At 42.2% G+C, this 21495-nt stretch overlaps 1 protein-coding gene across 1 annotated transcript in view; it reads right to left on the minus strand.

The window, feature by feature from the left end:
• The window catches only part of Kif5c (kinesin family member 5C), a 151925-nt gene that overhangs the window by 26542 nt on the left and 103888 nt on the right, over positions 1-21495 (minus strand). The window contains exons 13-20 of the mRNA XM_046426960.2: positions 20189-20257; positions 18311-18517; positions 16047-16193; positions 9698-9886; positions 6132-6249; positions 3735-3811; positions 2295-2404; positions 173-274 (exon numbers count right to left, since the gene is read on the minus strand). Of these exons, the coding sequence (XP_046282916.1) occupies positions 173-274; positions 2295-2404; positions 3735-3811; positions 6132-6249; positions 9698-9886; positions 16047-16193; positions 18311-18517; positions 20189-20257 (1019 nt within the window). The remainder of the gene's footprint in view (positions 1-172; positions 275-2294; positions 2405-3734; positions 3812-6131; positions 6250-9697; positions 9887-16046; positions 16194-18310; positions 18518-20188; positions 20258-21495) is intronic.

The raw sequence follows: 21495 nt of genomic DNA on the forward strand, positions 1-21495 counted from the left end.
GGCAGATGCTATTTGCATCTACAGATAAATCAGGAAAACAAACCAAGGAGCACACAAATAGCCAGTCTGTTTCTAAATTAACCTGAGTATCTGGGTATCTGAATCACAGAGGCAGGGTTGTTAAGACCTCCCAGGCATGAGGGCAAACAGGAAGTATTTGAAAGGTACTCACAGGAGCTTTTCCAGTTTCATTTCTCTCTCCTGGTCCTCTATTTTCAGCTTGTTATAATCAGAACTGAGCTTCTCCTGTTCCAGCTGCAGTTTCTGATTCAAACTGAAATTGAGAGGAAAAAAGCAATATATTACAAGTCAGTCTGAAATTCTGAGTCATCTGGCTAAACTGTGGTTCTGTTCCAACCCCATTAGCTCTGTGCCACAGAGGCAGCGGTTCGGGAGGATTTTGAGGGATCAGAGAACTGCCTCGCAGCTTCCTCCCTACCCAAGTGAAAACTAATTTCTGGGAAGCATCTAGAAGGCATGAGACAAGGGCTTTGAGGGTGTATTTATAATTTGCTTGTGTGCAGGAGCTGCAGGGAAAAAAATAATGACATTGGAAGATGGCTGATATTTTAAAACAGAAAGAAAGCCCCCTTAGACGAATGTGGCTTGGTCGACTGCAGAGGACAGGCACACATGGACAGCCTCGGGTGGACATTTCGACCTTCCTCCTCTCCAGCGAGCGCTCTGAAGACATCGCCCAGGTCCAAATGCCTGGCTGAGTCTGTGGCATCCTTGAGGGAGGTTCAGAGAGAGGAATTATGAAGAGTAGAGACTCAGGGCTTTGCAGCAGACGGAAATCTGCCATCTGGTTGGGGGCATTGGGTCAGCTTTTACATCAGCCCAGTGCTTATAAAGCCTTTTGTATGGGCAGACCCAGGCGACTACAGGAACAGATTAGACACCACATAAAGGAAAGCCCAGAGGCTATTTGCAAGGCAAAACCCAGGAAGCCCCCACCTACTCACTCACCCACCCTCCCTCCTTCCTTCTCGCCTTCCTTCCCTCTCTGGAGCCCCCTCTTCCAGCTGATCATTTTGAGGGTGATTAATCAGAATAATGAACATGAGACAAGCACAACGTGAGTGACAGCATGGGGGTGGCCCAGAGGAGAAGGGGAGAGAGGTTGCTGAGCGCTTCCCTTAGGTGGCCCATGTGCAGAGCGCTGGCGTCATTTAGACTGTGTCAGTTACCATTCTCCTCTCCTAACATGCAAATGCTCCGCACAAGCAGCTCGAAGATGCTGAAAAGAGATTTGGATCAGTAGTCTGGAGAATTAAACTCTTAACTTCAGTCTGACTCCTATTTAGCAATGTGACCTTAAGTAAATAATTTAACCTTGCTTCCCATATAGAACTCCTTTCTTTATCTACAGAAAGTGGATGGGGAGGGAAACTTTAAGGGGGAGGGTTGTGGGGCAGTGGATAGAACTGTACATAATATAGTTGTTTTCTTTGTAACCCTATGGCTTTTATTTGGAGCATTCAAAAACATTTTTCTGCAAAGGGGTTTGTTCAAAGACTGTGGAGAGGATCCACTCTGCAAATAAGAGCCCTCAGGACAGGACCCCAAAGGCACCTTCTGGCTGGGTGACTTCTGTGTTGCGGATGAGGGGGAAGGTAAGGGAGGAAGATGGAAAGGCATATGGAGCAGGGGGCTCCCCATTGGCTCTGACAAGGCAGGAGTGCAGCTGGCCATGGGGTGGTGTCCCCAGTGAAACAGCAATGAAGCCATCCTGGTGGTGGTGCCACAACTCACGGGCACCTTGGCCAAGCAGACACGTGACAGCGTGGGTCCAGGAAGCTGCAGCTGCACAGAGAGCAGGTATGTGCTGGGCAGAGGAGGCAGCATGTGCTGTCTTCTCGGAGAACTTATTAACCCTATGGGAACCCCTAGGTCAAGATGAGTTTTTATTGGGGTTGTTTTATTGAGTTTTATTGGAGTTTTTTGTTGGGAGTTGTTCTGGTACTTCCATACAGAGAGTCTTCCCATTTCCTGGGGCATGCATCTGCCCAGCTGAGTTGCCAACAATGTGGTCCTATCCCTGGGGGTGTGGTGATAGGAGGGGCAGACTGGCCTGCCCACCATCTGCCCCACCAGAGTCCTAGGAAGCTCGGCTCCAGATGGGAGAACAGACCTCAAAGCAGCACGCCCAGGCTACTGTGTCAAGGGCAGAGCACAGAGCCCACGGGCGTGAAGAGATCAGCCCCTGGCTAAAAGGACATGTCCTTCCAATTGGCCCAAGAGGACAGAGCAAGGCACCCTCCCTCCCCCACAGCCCACAAGCCCTAACTCACTCCCGAATCTCGTCAATGATCTTCTGCTTCTCCTCAATTTCATCTCGAAGTCTGGACAGCTGCTTCTGGTGAGCTTCCCGGTGGCTCTCCATCTGCTGCTCCAGCGCCTTCTGCAGCCAGGCCAGGAGAAATATGTCATTCACTTGTTGGCACTCAGCCCACTCTGTGACAAGCCCTGGAACCACGTCTACCTCCCTCGAATCTTAGATCCTCAAAGTAAGGGTGTTTCTGGCTCTTGTGCCTCCAGGACCTGACCTTGCTATCTTGGGACAAAAGCCCAGGGATCTATAATCAAACCAAGTGGATCCTGGGAACAAATCAATCCACTGGTTAAAGAGAAAATTCTCAGCTGGGCACAGTGAAGCACACCTGTAATCCCAAAGACTGGGGAGGCTGAGGCAGGAGGGATGCAAGTCCAAGGTCAGCCTCAACAACTTAGGGAGAATCTGTCTCAAAATAAAAAAAAGGGGAGTAGGGGGAGGCCAGGGAGATAGCTCAGTGATAAAGTGCCCCTGGGTTCCTCCCCAGTATTAAATAAATAAAAAGTTCTCCCTTGATCTTCTACTGCTCACCTGGGTTACATGGCTTCTCTAGCCAGGTCAGTCAGAAGGCCTTGACTTCTTATTACCTGAGTGGCCTCAGACAAGCTAGGTAATCTGTGTGGGCTGTACTTCCTCACCAGTCACATCAAAATGACACCGCCCCCTCCCCCCACACACACACACACTGTCCACTGCAGATTTATGGTGATGTTTGGGGGACACTTTTCCACCAAAGCCTCTCAAAACAGGAGAGGGACTCAGGAAGATCAGGCATAATTTTATTCTGTTGGCTGGAGCAGGGCCACATCCTGGGCATTGCTTCAATTGTGTGTGGGCTTTTGCTCGATGAGGCTCAGAGTTTGCCTAAAATGAACCTACATTCTATTTCTTCTCACATTTCATTTTATTTACTCAAAAGTCTTATTTCCTAGTCATTTTTCTTACGTTTTCCTTTTCTGATTCAAATATGACCAATAAAGATCTGCATGTTTAAGATGGAAATTCAAATTTGGAGTGTTTCTTTGCAAAGATTAAGGGGAGAGGTTTTCTATCACTTAAAGGAAAGGTGAACCCTTCTTCAGAGGTGAACCCCAACAATAATGTGCCCATGCAGTGACTTCTCTCCATCAGGAATGGGGGAGACCAAGGCAGGACTGCAACATAACCATCCTCTACAGACCTGAGGTCCTGGGCAGTCCCAGGGTCATCTTGTACCTGCACCAGCCCACACTGAGAATGGCTCGGAATGTCCAGCAGTGCCGCCCCCCCACCCCCACCCACACACACACACAATTGCTATGCACAGGTCTGAAGGGGACAGACTTTTCTAGAACAAAAAAACGCAGTCCAAATGCACCCAATGCTCGTCAGGCTTGGTGGGAGGGACAGCTATACACACCTTCATCTCCTCAGCGTCCTGCAGCCGCGTCAGGTGTTCCTTTTCCTTATCCTGGAAACTGACTTCGTGCATTTTTTCTGTTTTGAATTTTAAATGATGATTTAAGATTTAACAAGTAGGTCTCACACCAAAAAGAAAAAAATTAAGACACACACACACGCACGAAAAAATGGCAACAGAGTAAAATATCAGATTATATCACTAATTACAACCATGGCAAAAAGAAAATAACCTCTCCATAAGGGAGTCCTGGCTGGAGCCAAGGCTGACCCCCTCCCACAGGGTGTCTGGATCAGAGCCCTGAAGAAAGCAGCCATCAATGGGGTGGGGGTGGGGGTGCTAACTAGAAGCAGGACGCCCCCGTTGCAGCTGCCTCTAATCACCTCACACCTTGGAAGGCTTGTTCCCACCTGGGCTCTGCACACAGCCCCTGAGGTCATGTACATAAACGCTTTCTACAGATTATAAAGCACCCTGTGAGTGTTAGGTGGCATTTGGATTCATGCCACTGGTAGAATTCCAGAAAGAGCTCATTTACCTCCCCTGGGTAAACTGTTTATTTTCTATGAATCTGGAGCAGAAAAACAATCGAAGGGTGAGAATAAGGGAAGTGGGAATATGACATAACAATTCCAAGATTAATCAGGAGGCCCACTGGGGGCAGGGCTGTCGTGTGGCCCTCCAGTCTCAGTATTCCTGGTCAATGGGGCCCTGAGGGCATGGTGCAATGGGGAGTGGGGGAGGGAAGGGTGCTGGGGGGCCCAAGGCAAAATTATTTAAGACACTGACATCTAGTGCATGATTTCTCTCTAGTTTTTTCCACTTTAGTTCAGGTCTCATTTCTGTTTTATTTCTATTCAATGGCATCACTGCAGAAACCATGAATAAAGGGGACAAGTGTTTTCCATGTCCAGTGTTTGGTGGCCAACTCTACTTCCTACCACATTCACTACCACATAAAGAAAATGTTACCAGGTTACAGCAGAGTGGGGATGCCCTCTTTCTTTTATGAGTTTGCCTTTGCATTTGAGACAAAATACATTTACTGAGCACATAACTGCCCAACCACAACTTAAATAAAAAGGGATAAAATCATCCCCAATTCTACTACCCTGACAAAACCATTTGTGTTAAATATTATTAGAAATACATGCATCCATTTGTTTTAAACAGTTATAATCACAACACAGATAATATTTTGCAAATGATTTTTTTTTTTTTTGGTGGAGGGGGACCGGGGATTGAACTCGGAGTCCTCAACCACTGAGCCACATCCCCCCAGTCCTATTTTGTATCTTATTTAGAGACAGGGTCTCACTGAGTTGCTTAGGGCCTCACTAAATTGCTGACGCTGGCTTTGAACTCACGATCCTCCTGTCTCTCCTGCCCCCAGCCGCTGAGATTACAGGTGTGCACCACAGTGCCCAGTGCAAGGAACCTTTACCATTGCATCATCAACACTGGCACATCTCATGGAGTTCATCTCCAGTGTGGAAACAATGTCCTATTAGAGTTTATTTAACTGTTAAACATTTAGGTGGCTTCTTTTTCTTTTTTTTTTTTTCCTTTCCTTTTCTTTCTTTCTTTTCTGATCTAAAAGTCTGCAATGAATATTTGAGGTTTGAGGATCAAAAGGTATGAAGAAATGTTACAACTGTGAATTCCACTAGTATGTGTGATTATAATGTACTAATAAAAAATTTAAGATTATCCAAATCACTTTCTGAAAAGACTAATAATTTTCATTGCAACCTGCAATACGTGGGTTTGGTCTCACATCGTACAATGCATACCAGGCAGCCACCCTTGAATTTCTCCTATGTATTCATGTTTACAAAGTGCTTCCTACGCCTGTCCAAGGGAAGAGCTCATTCAAGGGCGAGAGAGCACCAGGTTAGCCATGGTGCAAGTTCTTGTTTTACATTAAGAGCAACAAATACTGTGGAAGGGTGAGATGCATGGATTCAGGCACAAGACAAAATTTTCTTTTAATTCTCAGACTGACGAATAGGGCCCCTTAGTAGACAGAGGTAGCCACAATCCTTAGTTATCCTGGACAGTGGCAGTGAAGACAGAAATCAGCAGAGCCAGAGGGACACCTGGCAAGTTGAAGGGACAGGCCTTGGTGACTGTCGGGGGCTGAGAGCAGCAGAGGCAGAGAATATTCTGGCTTGGGTGACTGGGCAGAACGAGGAAGAATAGAAGACAGGCAGATTTGGAGTGGGGGTACACTTCCACAGGTTTCCCCATTTTTTCTTTTTCTTTCGTGATGCTATTGTTTTCAGTAGAACTAGAAACACTTTAATTGAGCAAAACTAAACATCATGACTCCAGCCAACTAGAGACTGTCTGATTGAAGCCAAGCATTTGACACCTGCAAAGTCGTCAAATATTTACCTTGGGCTCGGAGCTTGGCCAGCTCTTCGCTGAGCGAGTCCTGGGACTCCTCCAGCTGCCTCCTCTTCTGTTCCATGTTCTGCATGTAGTCTGTCAGAGATTTGATCTTGGCTTCGTGCTTTAAACAAGAAAATAGATCAAAAGGAAGAGTGAACGCCTAGCAAGCGCTGCTCCGGGCTTGCCTGGGACTATCTGATGAGAAGCTACAAAGGAGTTTCTGGTGTCCCTTTTCTGAGTTCCAACACCAAATGACACATGTTCTGCCCATTGCCGGGATTTGGAATCGAGGATCAGGGCAGTACCATTTCTTCCAGGTGCTTCTCTGCTTCATGCCCCACAGATGCTACTCATGGCCCTCTCCTTCCTCTTCATCCACCTAACATGGAGGCCAAAGTCCACCCTGGTGTTCCTCCCCAAGGAAAAGAGGGTAGGAGGGCTGGGGGTGAGCTCAATGGCAGAGCACTCGCCTGTCACACACCAGGCCCTGAGTTTAATCCCCAGCACCACAACAAAACAAAAGTGTGCTGGGGAGGAAGGAATTAGGAAAGGGGCACAGCTCTGAAAGCCTTATTCTTTGAACATGCCCTCTGGATTCCATCTTCAAATATTAGATCTTTTAAATCCTTCAAACACACTGACTCCTGTGCCAGGGATTTTGCATTTTATGGTTTCTCTATGAAGCTTCTCTCTCCCCAATACCACCCCTAACCCCCACCCAGCACAAACTGTCCTGGTTCACTCCCTGACTACTTAGACCCCAGCATCTTCTTCCAGGACTTACTGCTATATGATTTATCTTATCTATTTTTTTAACTTGCTAGCTTCATGAAAGCACAAAGTATATGCTTAATAAATCAGGGAAATAAATAAGGGGAGAAAATGAATGAGTTAATGGGAGCTCACTGACTGAATAGGGATAGTAACTTCTAGGCACCTAGATCTGAGGAGCTCACCTTTAGGCAGGAGGACCCTGCAGGTCAAGCTCTATGATGTAACTTCTCCAGAACACACCTCAGCTGGAGCAGTTATTTTTAAAGGAGAGATTTTGATGAAGAAGATGCATGTAAACAAGAATGGTAGCATTTTCAGTTGCCAGTACTCTGTCAGAGTCTTTAGAGCGCATCCGAAAAGTGTCAAGTTTCATTTCCTTTTGAACCGAATAATGAGTGAACCTTCAGGGTTGTGTAAATCGTAGCAGAGTACAAACATTTCATCTAATAGAAAACTGTGCATTTTGCTAATAGAAAGAACTTTCTGAACTTAACCCCAAAACATCCTAATATTCTTGCCTCGGATCTCTTATACTAAAGTCAGTGTCAGTCTGAGATCTGGACACTTGTCCTCATCCATTTACACAGAGTACAGCTGACACAGTTCCAATGGTTCGATCAGTTCACAGAGGGCACAGAAGGGACTTGGGCATGGAGCTGGTACATCCAGCTGGAAAGAAAAAATGCTGGGCTGCAGGCCATGGGGCCTCTGCTTGTGGCCTTGCCTTGGCCCCGTCTGTTAGGGGCAGGACGCCTTGAAGCACATGCTGTCGCTATCAGAAGTGATACAGAAACCGAATTTGAGGGCCACCATTCTCAAATGTTTACCATTTTTTCTTCTCCATTTTTACAAATTATGAAAAATATCTTTTTAGACGAGATGATAAATAATTATAAAAATTATAAATTAGAAAAATATATAGCATCCAGAAAAGGTGGCATAAATTTTGCTCAGAAACCACTCTAATTTATCAACTATTTCCCTTTCATAGTCCTAGTGTTAGCTGTAGGGGCATATATACTTTACAAAGTTGCAAAGAATAACAAAGATCTATAACTCAGCATTTTCATTTTCACTTAACTTTATATAATTATACTTTCCAAATGGCTAGGTTTTATGGATTTTCGTAATAGGAGCTGCATAATATTCTTCCATGTAACTTTGTTATAGTTGGGTAATTTATTTGATTCTAATGTAAAATAATGCTATATTAAACAGCTTGTGCATAGCTTTTAATATTTTTAATCAGGAAGTGCTAATATCATATGAAATGAAAAATCTTCATTTTCATTATCAATGAAAATTAGTAGAAGTAAAATTATTGGACCAAAATATTCTCACATATTTATGGTTTTTGTATTTCCTGAGCACTTTCCAAATGCACTAACCAAATTATACTTTTATGAACAATGTATGAGCATATCAACCTCAATGTCATCTACTAGCAGTGATAAATCTTTTCTAATACAGTTTTGTCTATTATGTTAGTTATAAAATGGAACCTGGTGGAGCCATTCAGACAAGGAGTTGGAGATGTTTCCATGATTACATATTATTATGCTTAAAAGCACACCAGAATGAAGCATGCTTCTGTCTGTCTCTCAGTACTATTAGAGGCACCAATCTTTGTTGGTATGACCAGCCATTTTCGTGCCTAGCATAAGGCCATGAGCCACACACAACTGGACCACTCAGAGAAACCTCAACCCCCAATGGCAAGCCCAGATATCAGTGGCAGCCCAAGAAACTAGGTTACTGTTTTCTAAAACTACCTTACTAGAACAAAAATGCCTTTCCAATAAGACAAAAAGTAGCCTTGCTCATTGAGCAAATTAAAAATCCTGAGACGTGGGCTTTGGGTTCAAAAACACTTTGGTTAGAGTCCCCAGCTTCACCACCATTTACTGGCTGTTTGAAAATACATTTAATCTCAATCTCAGTTTTCTTACCTGAAAAAGAGAAACAATAATAAATCCTGTCTACCAGGGAATTTTTGAAGATCAAGTGAGGAAGATCATGTGAAGTGCTTAGCACAGTGTACAGCACACAGTAAACACTCGATGAAGAGCTACATGATACTATATTAATATTAATAATAGCAGCAGCAATAGTTTCTGCTTTCCCATCTTAAATCATATATTTATAGAAATTAAAGGATTCAGAAATTTTGCATTGATAAGAGTTTTAGAGATTCCACCCAATCTTATCCAAACATTATATATGCCTACTTATCTAGCCATCTATAGATAGATGGAGATATAGACATACATCCTTTAAAAAGAGAACAGTCTCAAGGGGATTCATGTGATTCACACAATGAAATCTAGTTTTAAGAAACCCAAGCTGCTTTCAGGGCCAGCTCCTATAGTCCCTGCTACTGCAATTTGTTGTTCTTCTCTTCTTTCCAGATGTTGCAACGTCTTGTTCCTAAACCCCGAACAACTGGTATGGTGGCCATGTCACCGTTTTGTAAGTAAAAATATATGTCAAGGGTCACTGAATCTCTTAACTAACTGTAAGCTGCTTGTATTATTCTGCATTTAAAAAAAAAAAAAAAAAACAAAGTTTGCTCATCATTTCTGGCAAGGAGAAGGAGTGGGGGAAGGGGCAGGGGAGGGTGGGGGAGGGGTGAGGAGGGACTGGGCTCCTGGGCTGTCATTGCCTGGGGAGGTCATGGTTATGTAAAGCAAAGTGCATCAACAGTCACCATTATGTCCCATCAGCACCAGTAAGGGCATGGAGGGGAGCAGATCTCAAGAGGACCAGGTGTGACATGAGAGGAAAGGGTGGCCTACCTGGGAGATAAGCAGCTGGCAGGCTGCCAGCTCCCGCTCACTGGCGCTCATCTTCCTATTGGAATCCATCTGGGCACTCTCAAGCTGTTTGCTGCGGTTCACCAGGGACTTGACCTCTGACTTCATCTTGCTGATATACAGGCGGGCCATGGTGAACTCCTCTTCAATGACTCCATTCACATCTGCCAGCTGAGCACAGCAGGGAACACACTCTAATATCACTGCCGTTTCCAGAGGCTCACAGAATCCCCTGAATCCTGACCATGGATGCTCAAGATGTCTATAGATGTCTGGCTAAGCATCTTTAATCATGAAGCAAGCTGAAAATGTTCTCGGGAAAGTACTACGCGTTCAACCCCAAGTTCTCTGAGACCTCAGGTGAAACATCCAATTGAAAACCTCTGCTAAATATAATCCTCAATTAACCAGGTTTTTCATTAGGATTGATCTTTAAGATAAAAGAGATGACATCAGGAGAAAAGGCACTGAAGGTTTCAGAAAGGAGATAACTTCAGAACTGTGCTGTGTTCTGTTTAATGCCCTACACCTTGTCTCTATATAATAACAGTGGGGCCCAATGTTCCTACAGATAACCTTTAATGTCTATAAAAACACAAATCAAAATTTTGATCATGTTCTCCATAGTTTGCCTATTCAGTTAGAGAAGTAATCTAATGCCTTCAATGTTTCTATAAGCAACGACAGAAAAGGACTTCCTATAAAGTCCTTGACAATGTGAATTCATTTTAAAGTCTCCTCTTGAAGTTTTCGTGCATGATTTTTCATGGCTACCAATCAACTTTTCTTTGCCTTTTCATGCCAAGCAGACAGTAATCTGAGAACAACAGTTGAAATTTACCATTAGAACAGAAGATTCTGACAGTCAGCATTCCCCTGTGATGTATATTTTCTAAGTTTCAAATTTCTATTGGAAACAAAAGTTGTAGCAAGATATTTGAGATAGACATGCAAGATATTTGCATCTGCTAAGATGCAATCAGGTCTGGAAGGGCAATTGGCCAAATGAACAAGAACTGTTTGTACTTTGTTTAACCACCAGAGGGCAGCCTCGCACCTCAGGAAAAGACAGTGCCATACAGAATCCAGCAGGACTGACTCAGGTATGTTTTGTTGTTGTTGTTTGTTTTTTGTTTGTTGTTGTTGTTGTTGTTTGTTTGCTTGCTTTTTTTTATATTCCACAGCATACTCTCACCACCCACTTGTCATTAATTCAGTACATATCTACTTTTTAAGTAAACGTTTGAGAGATGGGAAAATGAAATTGGCTATCAGCTCTGAAAATTAGTAGCTAATATGAAAATTAGTAACTAATAATCAGTTCTGAGTGCCTGTACCTTGGTGTCAGCCTTCCCATAAGAATTCAACAACAGACCAGATGCACTGGCAAAAGCCACTAATCCCAGCTACTCAAGAGGCTAAGGAGGGAGGATTGCAAGTTTGAGGCCAACCTGGGCAAATCAGAAAGACCCTGTCTCAGAAAAGACTGGGGACATAGCTCAGTGGTAAAGTTCCTCTGGATTCAATCCCCAGTACCAAAAAAAAAAAAAAAAATCAATAACAATACAGTACTTAATAATGACACCACCAACATCAATCAACACAAGGCAGAATCTACGTTAACAGGATTAAAATCTACAAGTACCAGTTGTAACTCTATCTTCATGGAAGTTCTTGCTCAGCTAGTTGGATTTCTAACTGCCAAAGATTTGCATACCAACACCACCCCTCATTACATCCCTTTATAATCCAAGAGCCTGGAGATGTTAGGTGAGAAAAGCCTACAGTATTTAAGTTCAATTTTATTTTTCTGCCTATGTCCCAGCATGGAACAAGAATGCAGAACATCTTCCAAAGCCCAGCCAGGTGTACCTATGCATCGCCCGGCTCTGTAGACGGACACAGAACATCATGTCTTCCAGGTGGGACTCAGAGCCTATATTAGCTTCTGATAGGAGATGCTGCTGAGTCAGCAGCCTGGGCATCCTGGGAAGAGAACATACCCCTCTTATCCCCTGGGTCTGTCAAAATAGGACTCTTGGTCTTCTGTGCCCAGATGTTACGGTGTAGCATGAGGTGCCCCCTTAAAGCTCATGTGTGAGATAAGGCAGGAATAATCGGAAATGACATTTTATTAGATGATGATAGCTGTGAATAGTCCACTTGGTGGATTAATCATTTGAAAGGACTAGTGCACTGGAAGAAGTAGGTTCCTGGGGACATGCCTTTGGGGTTTATATTTTGTTCTTGGCACCTCAATCTCTCTTTTTCCTGGCAGCCATGAGCTCAGCCTCTTTCCTCCACTGCAACTTCTGCCATGAACCTAGGAAACCGAAATAAAGCCCAAAGTAAACTTTTCCTTGTATAAGTTGTTGTTGTCCAGTCTTTTGGTTACAGAGAGAAAAAGTTAACTAACATACCAGGTAAGCTGGGGAAGAGTAAATATATACACATGATAGGCTTGCTGCCAACTGACAGCTGAGCATTTCTTTTCCCAAACAAGACTTTGAAGATTACTCTTGTCCAAGGAGATCTAAAAGGAGATTTTGAGTCCATGCTTGATGACAAAAGAACACCCCAAACAAATGTTTTTTAACTATGAGGCTTCTTACCACTACAGAGGGCATATATTTAGTAGTTTTTGTTTAAGAGTTTGCAGTAATTCCAACACACTGTTATTTCAAAAAGAGTAAACCAGGGCTTGCTGCTAAAATGTTATTTATTTTTAACTCTCTCAAGGACTGACAATGCCCCCAGCAGTATACACCAGACCATATGGTCTTGTACTACTGACCAATCCAGCTAGAAAGACTGCACCATAGTGAAGTTAAATGGGAAGTAGAACCTGCCCCTTCTATCTGCCTAGAAATGAGTCAACCCCACAACCACCCTAAGTCTCTCAAGCATGGAATGACCATGGAAGGGGAGAAAGTATTGTCATTTCTAGACCAAGTGAAAGTGAAGTGAAGTGATTATTCATATTCCCAGAACCAGACTAAAAGAAATCAGTGTGGGAAAAAGAAATTAGGCGGTCAACCCAATACAGTTCATTTGCTGTACCTCCACTGTCTTCCTGTTTTAGTCAGCTTTTGCATCACTGTGACCAAAATACACAACAAGAAAAACTTAGAGGAAGAAAAGTTTATTTCAGAGATCTCAGTCCATTGCTCTGGACCCAAGGTGAGGCAGCAGGTCATGGCAAAAGGACTCAGCAGAGGAAAGCTGCTTAGTTCATAAAAGGGTCAGGAAGCAGAAAGAAAGTGGGGAAGAGGCTTCCAGGGTACAACCCTAGTAACCCACCTCTAGCCATACCCCACCTGCCTACAGTTCCACCCAGTTAGTCCATTCAAACTAGGATGGACTGATTAGGTTACAGTTCTCATCATCCAATCATTGTACAAACTCTGAAAGTTCCTACATTAACAGGGCTTTTTGAGAAACAGTGTTTTTGAAGTGTTTTTGTTTTTAAATTTTTCAATTAAATTTTTTAATTGAAACATAATAATTGTACATATCATTTTATCTTTCTATTCAGTTTCTGTCTAGACTCCTAGACATCTTTGGTTTTTTTTTAAAAAAAAAAAAATGCCCAGCAACATAGATAGTGAGTGCTAACACACCTGGACGATTAACACTGGCTCATCTTTTCATTTACTAGGCTCATCTTGTTACACTGACAAAATAATATTGCCTGGACTCTGGAAATGTTTCAAGACACCACTGACGTAAGGAAATATGGTAGTGTTTTTATTTTTGTTTGTTTTGTTTTGTTTTGGGTTCCCTGGATGTTCCGGTCTGTCGTATTCTGCCATGAGGGCCGAGGGAGATTCGCACAGCCATCTGTTCTCCTACCATACAGCCCTACCAGGAAAGACCTCCTGAGTCTTTTGAGTCTATGATGGGTGCCACAGCAGCTATCTTGCTACCATGATGCAATGAATTGTGAGAACTGAGAAGGGTCTTAGAAAGAAAATAAAAGATCACTGACACAGACATTCTTGATCAGCCTATTTTCCTATGTCAAAATAACTACCATATCAGTTGAAAGTCATAACCAATAAGAAAAATACCTGTACCTATAATGATAAACCTAACCAGTATGTGCAGAAGTCATGTAACGTCTGAGCTCACAATCTATGAGGCTCATCTGACCATTTTACAAATTAGGAAAAAAAAAGGCCAGAGAAGCACAGCAACCTGCCCAAAGCCAAAGTCATGCAGCCTCTGACAGCTCTCATTGCCCCAATGATTAAATTATAATTATAAGGAAAAACCAAAACCAGGAGGACTAAGAACATAATGATCTGTAAGCAAGAGTTATCAATGAAATTAACTGGGGCATCCAATGTCTGGAATCCAAAAATAATCTCCAAAGCATCCAAGTGAGTATTTAAAAATAATCTCAATCATACTTCAGATTCCCAAAGGTAAGGACTTTCTTTTTAATGCCAAAGCACCCAGACACTCTTTGATTTCATTAGCATTTTCATCAGCTCTATTTTAGAACTTAGCATAAAAATACCTTCCTTTATCGTTATCAGCAGCAGGCGCCAACTTCTCATAAATCAACTATGCCTTCATATTGTGAGGGCCATTTAATCAACCCAGTGTCAGAATTTTATTGCTCAACACCAACATATGGTTCTAAAAATTAAATCCTCAAATATAAAACCACCAAACTGGAACTTAATAGGATTAACCCTATAGTACCTGGAAATTCTGTGCTAAAATTAGGTTCATTCACAAGGATCCATGAAACAGTCAGTTACAACAGAGGTTTACGAAACAATGACGTTGACCACAGGTTGTATACCCTAAGCCTAGACCTGTTCCACCATCCAAGGGTAACTTTCTGTTTCCCAAAATAGTCTATAGATGGAAAACTAATCTTGGGAGCCTTTTCTAGTATTTAACAATCCCGTCTCACAGCCAGAGTGTTCCCACTAGGCATTTTGACATGAAATTCAGCCTTTTAAAGATAAAATGGCTAAACTCAAAAAATTCCATTTTACTGATTTCTGAGGAGGAATCTCAGGGGTATAACATCATTCCCCAGCTCAATAAAACCAACACATATTTATCAATGAGCACTCTGCATAGGTGCTGTATTATTTTAAATCTATGATTATCAACATGTTGTGGTATTGGCATAAAGATCAGATCAACGAAACAGAACAGACCACCATTAGCCTCACATGCTTTGGGGACCAGTAGATACGTTCATTCCCTTAAGGATTGGTGATGGCTTCAAGTCTGTACCCGTCAAAACTTCTCAACTGTACACTTTAAATATGTGAAGCTTACTTTATGTAATTTATACCTCAGTAAAGCTGATTTTTTAAGTGTCTCTATCCTGTTTTTTCCAGTTAATGATCATAATGGGCTCTCTCTTTTACTCCATTGACATCAGGAACACCAATGTACCCAACCCCAAGGGATGGGCGATGCTTGGTTTAGACCAATTGTATAATCCCATTCTCCTTGATCTCCCAGCTTCCCTTGGCCTTGTGATTTGGGGTAGTCACATGATTCAATTCTGACCAATGAAGTATAAGGGAAAGTGTGCTGGGGACTTCTGGGATTATTTCCCTCCTGGGTGAAAGTAGTCAGGCTTTTCAGCCCACCCTGTTTGGGATGTGGTTGAGTGAGGACGCATTGGAGGGTGCCATAGCAGCTATCTTGCCACTATGATGCAAAATCCTAAGGGTATGAAAAGGGAACAAACAGGCTGAAAGCAGAAAGGAAATAGAAAGACTGAGTTCTTGACATTATCAAGCCACTTCACTGAACCAAAATATGCTTCTCAAATCTTAATCAGCAAAAGGATCTCATTAAATTTTGATTCTGTAGTTCTGAAATGGGGCCAGATCACACTGAATAATAAGATTCCTGACTTCTCATAGTGTGGATAAATAAATGCAGTTTTATTTCTTAAACCATGGTTAGAATCCTATTACTTTCCCTGAAACATTTCCTAATTCATACTGATTGGATGGAGAATTTTCACTGCAGTGGGTTCTTATGGAAAAGGAGAAATACTATTCTGAGAGTAAAACTGTGGCTTAAGCCATTTGATTCCAAACTTCTGTGATATTAGCAAATAAGTCTAAGGAATAAACCAATTTGCATAAGGCCAACTATCATTTGAAGACCTTCCCTAGATTTGAGAAGTTATTTTTATCCTCCTCATGGCAACACTCACTCATTCAAATATTTCCCAGCACCTTGTGGATGCTAAGCATTGGATGCTTAAAAGAATTATATGCAGAGGCTGCTAACTCACAACTACACTATGAAAAAGGGGTAGAGAATAAAAAGAGGGCTGACTTACAGTCTTCACGTCATTGGTGCCAATAATTCCACCTATCTCCCCCAGATCCTTCAGCAGCAGATTCAGGATCTCAGTAGCCCTCTTTTTCTGGTGGTTGCTAAGCTCTTGTAGCTGGCTCAGCTCTCTCTGCGTGGTTGTCAATGTAGTCTGAAAAAACAAAATCCGACCACAAGTTAAAAGAGTTGCCCATCAATTTCATGCACGCAACCTTGTAAATAATAACAGCTTCATGTAAGATGGAGCTCTTTTATCGTTTCCTGTGATTTCAACATAGAGTCTTTTTGAGGCAAACTGTAACACAACACTGTATTCTTTGATAAAAAGAATTTTATATCAATATCACGTGGCCTGATCATATGTCTATATGTCAGACAACAATTCCCAGGTCAGTGAAATCAGTTATTGAAAAATAAATAAAGCTAAAACTGGAACCCTTGGGTTTATAACATTGAATCACTTCTTCCTACCACCAGATGTTTGTTTTTCAGGGTCCAAACAACCTACAAGTGTCCCCACCTCCACTCCCTAAAAAAAAACCTTCTCTTTGGACCACTTCCACATTCCCACCTACTTTATAATAATAGATAGGTCTGGATGAGATGGCCCAGAGGAACACTAACGAGTTTAGAAAACAACTTAGAAAAATCTCCTAATCTTCACAGTGAAGCTGAATTAAACACTATTTACTTATTTTTTCAAAATTAGTTAAGTTCAACAAGAGATAGATTCTTAATAAATAACAAATGTTCTATTTTCTTTCCAAACTTTAACAAACTCTTCTCTTTCCCATCCTTCATGTTCATATCCTTAACTAACTGCCAACATCAATAGAATAGCCATATTTTGGTCTCTTGGTATTAACTCAGCCTACAGAGAAATAATTCCCCTACCCCTAAAGCTATGGAGGCTAATTCAAAGACATTTATGCAATTCTCCCACAGGCAGCTATTTCACCAGAGAATTTTTTAATGATCTGACTAAAAATAGTGTTCTAATCCAGTCTAATAGTACCTTGGTTTGACAGAAAGTTAGAATTTTATTATGGAAACTGTTTCATTGTTTTGAGAAGGAAATAATGCCAATGACTAGTTAAAAGAATCCTGGAGAAAACACTAGGCAGAGAAAACCTAAAATCTCAGTTCCTAAGTGACTTCTGGATGGGTTTGCTTAGTTTGGTTTGGCATTGCTGCCAACTATTTATTTCATCTTGTTTTTAAGATGCACAGAAGCAGGGTCCCCACGTTGGGAAGCCACTAGATTGGTGTCTCTGTGCAGCTGAATGTATGGGACGAGCAGCATTTCCTGTCAGCTTTGCAGTCCTAGGATCAGCACTTTCCTGTGCCATCTGCTGCTCCTCCTGGCCCAGAAGGACTGGATGTTTTCCACAAAGCAGGCTGACCACAATCGCATGATACCAGGTCATTAGTAGAGGTGCCAAGGGCAGCAGCAGGTGATAGCCACTCAGCTTCACCACCCATTTTCTCAGTAGAAAAGGACACAGCCCACCACCAGCCACTTCATCAGCTGTTTACTGGCCCTGTTTGCCTGCACGTAGCTCATGCAAAACCCACAGCATCTTTTCACTGGGAGAATCTGAGAATAAGGAAACATGCCGACTGAAACATTGGCTAAAATTGGACAGCAAACAAACAGAGACAGCTTAGTTCCAGGCTTCTGAAGGTAACAGCTGAGAGAAATAGCTGAGGGGAAAGAAGGGATTTCATTCAGGAAGGTATAAACAGGAAGAATGCATTGCAGGTCCCCCAATTCTTGCCTGTTAATAACAATGCTGTGAGGTTTACTTATTGATCTTGTAGGATATGCACAGATCTCTGAAAAGTGCTTTACATAAACTCACTAATGCCCACAACATACAAAGAGCATGCTGTTGCCATTTTTGTAGATAAAGGAATGAATACTCAAGAAGCTTAAATGCCTTCACCAAGGTCTATGAGTTATGAAGTCAAATTTTAACCAGGACTTGTCTGGCTCCTAAGTCTATACTCTCTTGACTATTTTCACAAGGTGTACTTGCTAATGCTACAAATTTCTGGGATATAAATTAGTTGGGAAAAGCAGTTCCAGGATGAGTCGACAAGTCACTTCCATAAAGTATATCAATGATTGGAGGGACCTCAGAGAATGCATCTAACACTGAATAAGCATTTGGCCAACTGCCTTTCTCGGCACTGTCAACAAATGTCAATGTAAGTACAAGAATGGCAGCTGAGGAAGTCCCACCCCCTAGGTAGAAATGCTCCAACCGTTTTCTGGGCCAGTTCATCTGTCAGCTGCTCATTGGCCCTGGTCTTGTCCTCCACTTCCTGCGACTTCTGGTCATAATTGACAGCCAGCTCCTCCAGAGCCTGGAGAACCTCTTTCACCTCATCTTTGGCTGCCTCGTTCTCGATCTGGAGTCGGGTCAGCTCCTCCTGTATCTTCTCATAGTCTCTTCTCGTGGAAGCTAAAAGCTGGGAAATGAGACCGCATGGAACTTGTGAAGTTACTACTCAAATAGTTCTGATCTTTGTTTTATCCAAAATAAAGTAATATTAAAGCAAAATACAAGAGAACACGTTGGAAAAGCTAGGATGACAGGAAACTCCACTATATGTTGCAGATGCTAAATATTTTCTAAATGTTATTTTGAAAATCTGTTCCCTTTTTCTTTGTTCATTTAAAGCTGTGTATACTTAAATCAAAGAATGAATGACACATCAAAAATCACTGCACATTGTAGTTGTCCAGATATTCCACATTAAACCAAAAATGGGGGAATCATTTCTAAGGATTATAATAATACGTATATAGCTTTTACAACATCATCATATTTTTTATGGTAAACAGGTGGATTTCAAAGTTGACCAAAATTGTATTAAAGAGGCAGTCAGTAAGTTTTTCTTAATGTGCATTAAGAATGCACAGAAGGATGTACCCTGAACATTCACACTGATTAAAAGAGAATGTCTGGGTTTGTCAGCATCTTTGCTCCTGTTGTTATTTTCTGATTTTCCTATAATGAATAGATAATGTCTTGATAGTATAGAAAAATAAAAATGTTAGAGACTGAACTGTAGCAAAAAAGGAAATTTATCCCAGGCAGCTGTCCCAATGTTGGGAATGACAAGGAATAGCCTAGGAGGTAGAACACAGGAAACACTGGGCCAGTGAAAGACCTCAGCTAGAAAGATAGAAATCAATTACCTGCGGTTCATTTGATTACAAAGGCATAGACTGTCTCCCTGAGGGAAATGTTTGGGCAGAAGGCATAAATCATTGCACTGGAGAGATGAAAAGAAACAAACAGGAAGAGGAAGGAAATGGTTACAGAGATGATGATGTCTGTGGAGGGCTGGGACCTGGGACGTCAACCCCTGCCACCTGCTGTCACTGCACCGTGGGTCCCAGCTGCAGCCTTCTATCAATGAAGCAGAAAGCACCTTAAGGCACCAAAGACAAAAAGTACTCAGGCACTCCTCAGCAAGGGAATTACTAATGGTCTGTGTCTGATAGAATGGCTGGCTGTCCTTTGCTTAGGTTCCTGTTTGTAAAATACTGGCAAACACAATGCAAAAAGGCATTTACTACAGAATTGAATGCTATCAGGAAGAGACTGAAAACAATTTGCCTCCTTTTTATGTGTATGAAATATATGCTAACACAGCACTGGGGCTCCTTTTCTCTTTACTTTCCCTTCCTCTACCTTCTACTTTTGATTTTGTTTTTGCTTTTGATTCCCTACAGGACAGCAGGAAAACAGGGTCTACACCTAAGACTCAAGCCAGCTGATATGCAGATTCAAAATAGCCTAAAATAGCAGGACCCCTGAGTGCTGGGTCCAAGCAAAATAGAACCACCCTTGCCTAACTACCAAGAGAGAGATCTCTGCTTTTCCAGGACCAATGGTAACAAGCAGTTACTTATTCTCAAAACCCCAGAGCTCTACAAAGTCAGACATTTATTTTCTAAATTTAGCCCCAATCAGCTTTTAACAGGCATTGAAAGGAAATCTACCAAGAAATTTCCACATGATTCAGTGATTTAAAAATAAAAATTCTTTACAAATTAAATTTCTGGAACAAACATCAACAACAAAGAATAATAAAAGAACTCTATATAAAAGAATTTATTGTAGTCTTTACCTCATCCTGATCCAACATCTGTTGCTTTAGCTTTTCAGCCAGCTGGCTCTGCTGGTTAATTTCATCATCCTGAAACAAAACATTATGGTGAATTTTTTTTTGGTTAGTTATGTCATTTTTTTATATCCTGGTTTCCCGATGACAGTCGGACACCTGGATGCCAACCAGGGGCTTGCTAATAAGATGCGGAAAATGGTGCTGGGACCTTGGGGAATTAGAATACTTCTTCCACCTTTCCCAGCCAGGTGAAATATCTGAATAGTCTGAGAAGTACGAGATCCTATGCATTCAACCCAATCCTTGCTCTCCCAGAAGTCAGAGAAACTAGGGCTTGGGAACTAAAAGGAACTTTGGAGAAATCCTTCCTGGCACAAAGATATTGACAGTGAATTCCTAATTCAAACAATAAGGGAGTGAATCTCCAACCATCGGCACCATAATGTATCAATGTCCCAAATCTGGTCAAACACATCAGTGACCAGGAAAGCTGCCATGCGACAGGGAGGAAAGACCAGCATTTTCACATCTTTTCACATGGAGGCTTTTACTTAAGACTTTAAAAATATTTACTAGCAAGTTCATCTTGGGCACTAGCAGACCTCCCCCCTTGATTGGAACTTGTTTTTCTTATCAGTTTTAAAAAACCCTGAAGGCAGCTGGGGATCCAACGGCATTGATGCTTGCTTTCCCAGGCTGTCACTGGTGAGAAAGGCATCTGGCTCTTCTCACTTGCATTTCCTGCCACTAGGTGTTGCTGCCACAAAGGCAAGGCCACCCACTGCCACCCCTCAATGCTGCACAAACACCTCTGCTGTCCCTAGACGCGGTCCACCCCCAGTGCGGGCGAAGCAGCCAGCGATGACGCCTGACTGCAAAAGAAACTGTCTTCACGGGCTATTTTCATGATTTCAAAGGAAATTTTAAGCACAGCCTGTGAAAAATGACAACCTGGCTCCATATTTGCCTCTCTCTTAGGAACAGGAGAAAAATCCTATTTGATAACACTTCTTTGGTCTATCCCCAGAGTCAAATCCAGTTCAGTATTATTAGATTTCTCTTGGTACCAGGTCCCACCCCTATGTGCTTTCACCAAAAGCCCATTAAAAAACAAAACAAGATTTTAAAAACACCCTGTACTATGCTTTCTGCCTTTTCAGAGTGTTTTTTTCAGAGGTAAGGCAAAGAGGGGTGAACTGGAGTGCCTGGGTCCTTGAACCTCAGTTTTCCATGGAAATTCCCAGCCTGTTTGGTGGGGTCAATGCATCTGTGTAAATCAGGTGAACTCATTGTCACAAACAAAGACCAAG

Source organism: Marmota monax, unplaced genomic scaffold (genome assembly GCF_021218885.2).
Source record: "Marmota monax isolate L192 unplaced genomic scaffold, Marmota_monax_Labrador192_F-V1.1 WCK01_AAM20220418_F8-fsc00048, whole genome shotgun sequence".
NCBI lineage: Eukaryota > Metazoa > Chordata > Mammalia > Rodentia > Sciuridae > Marmota > Marmota monax.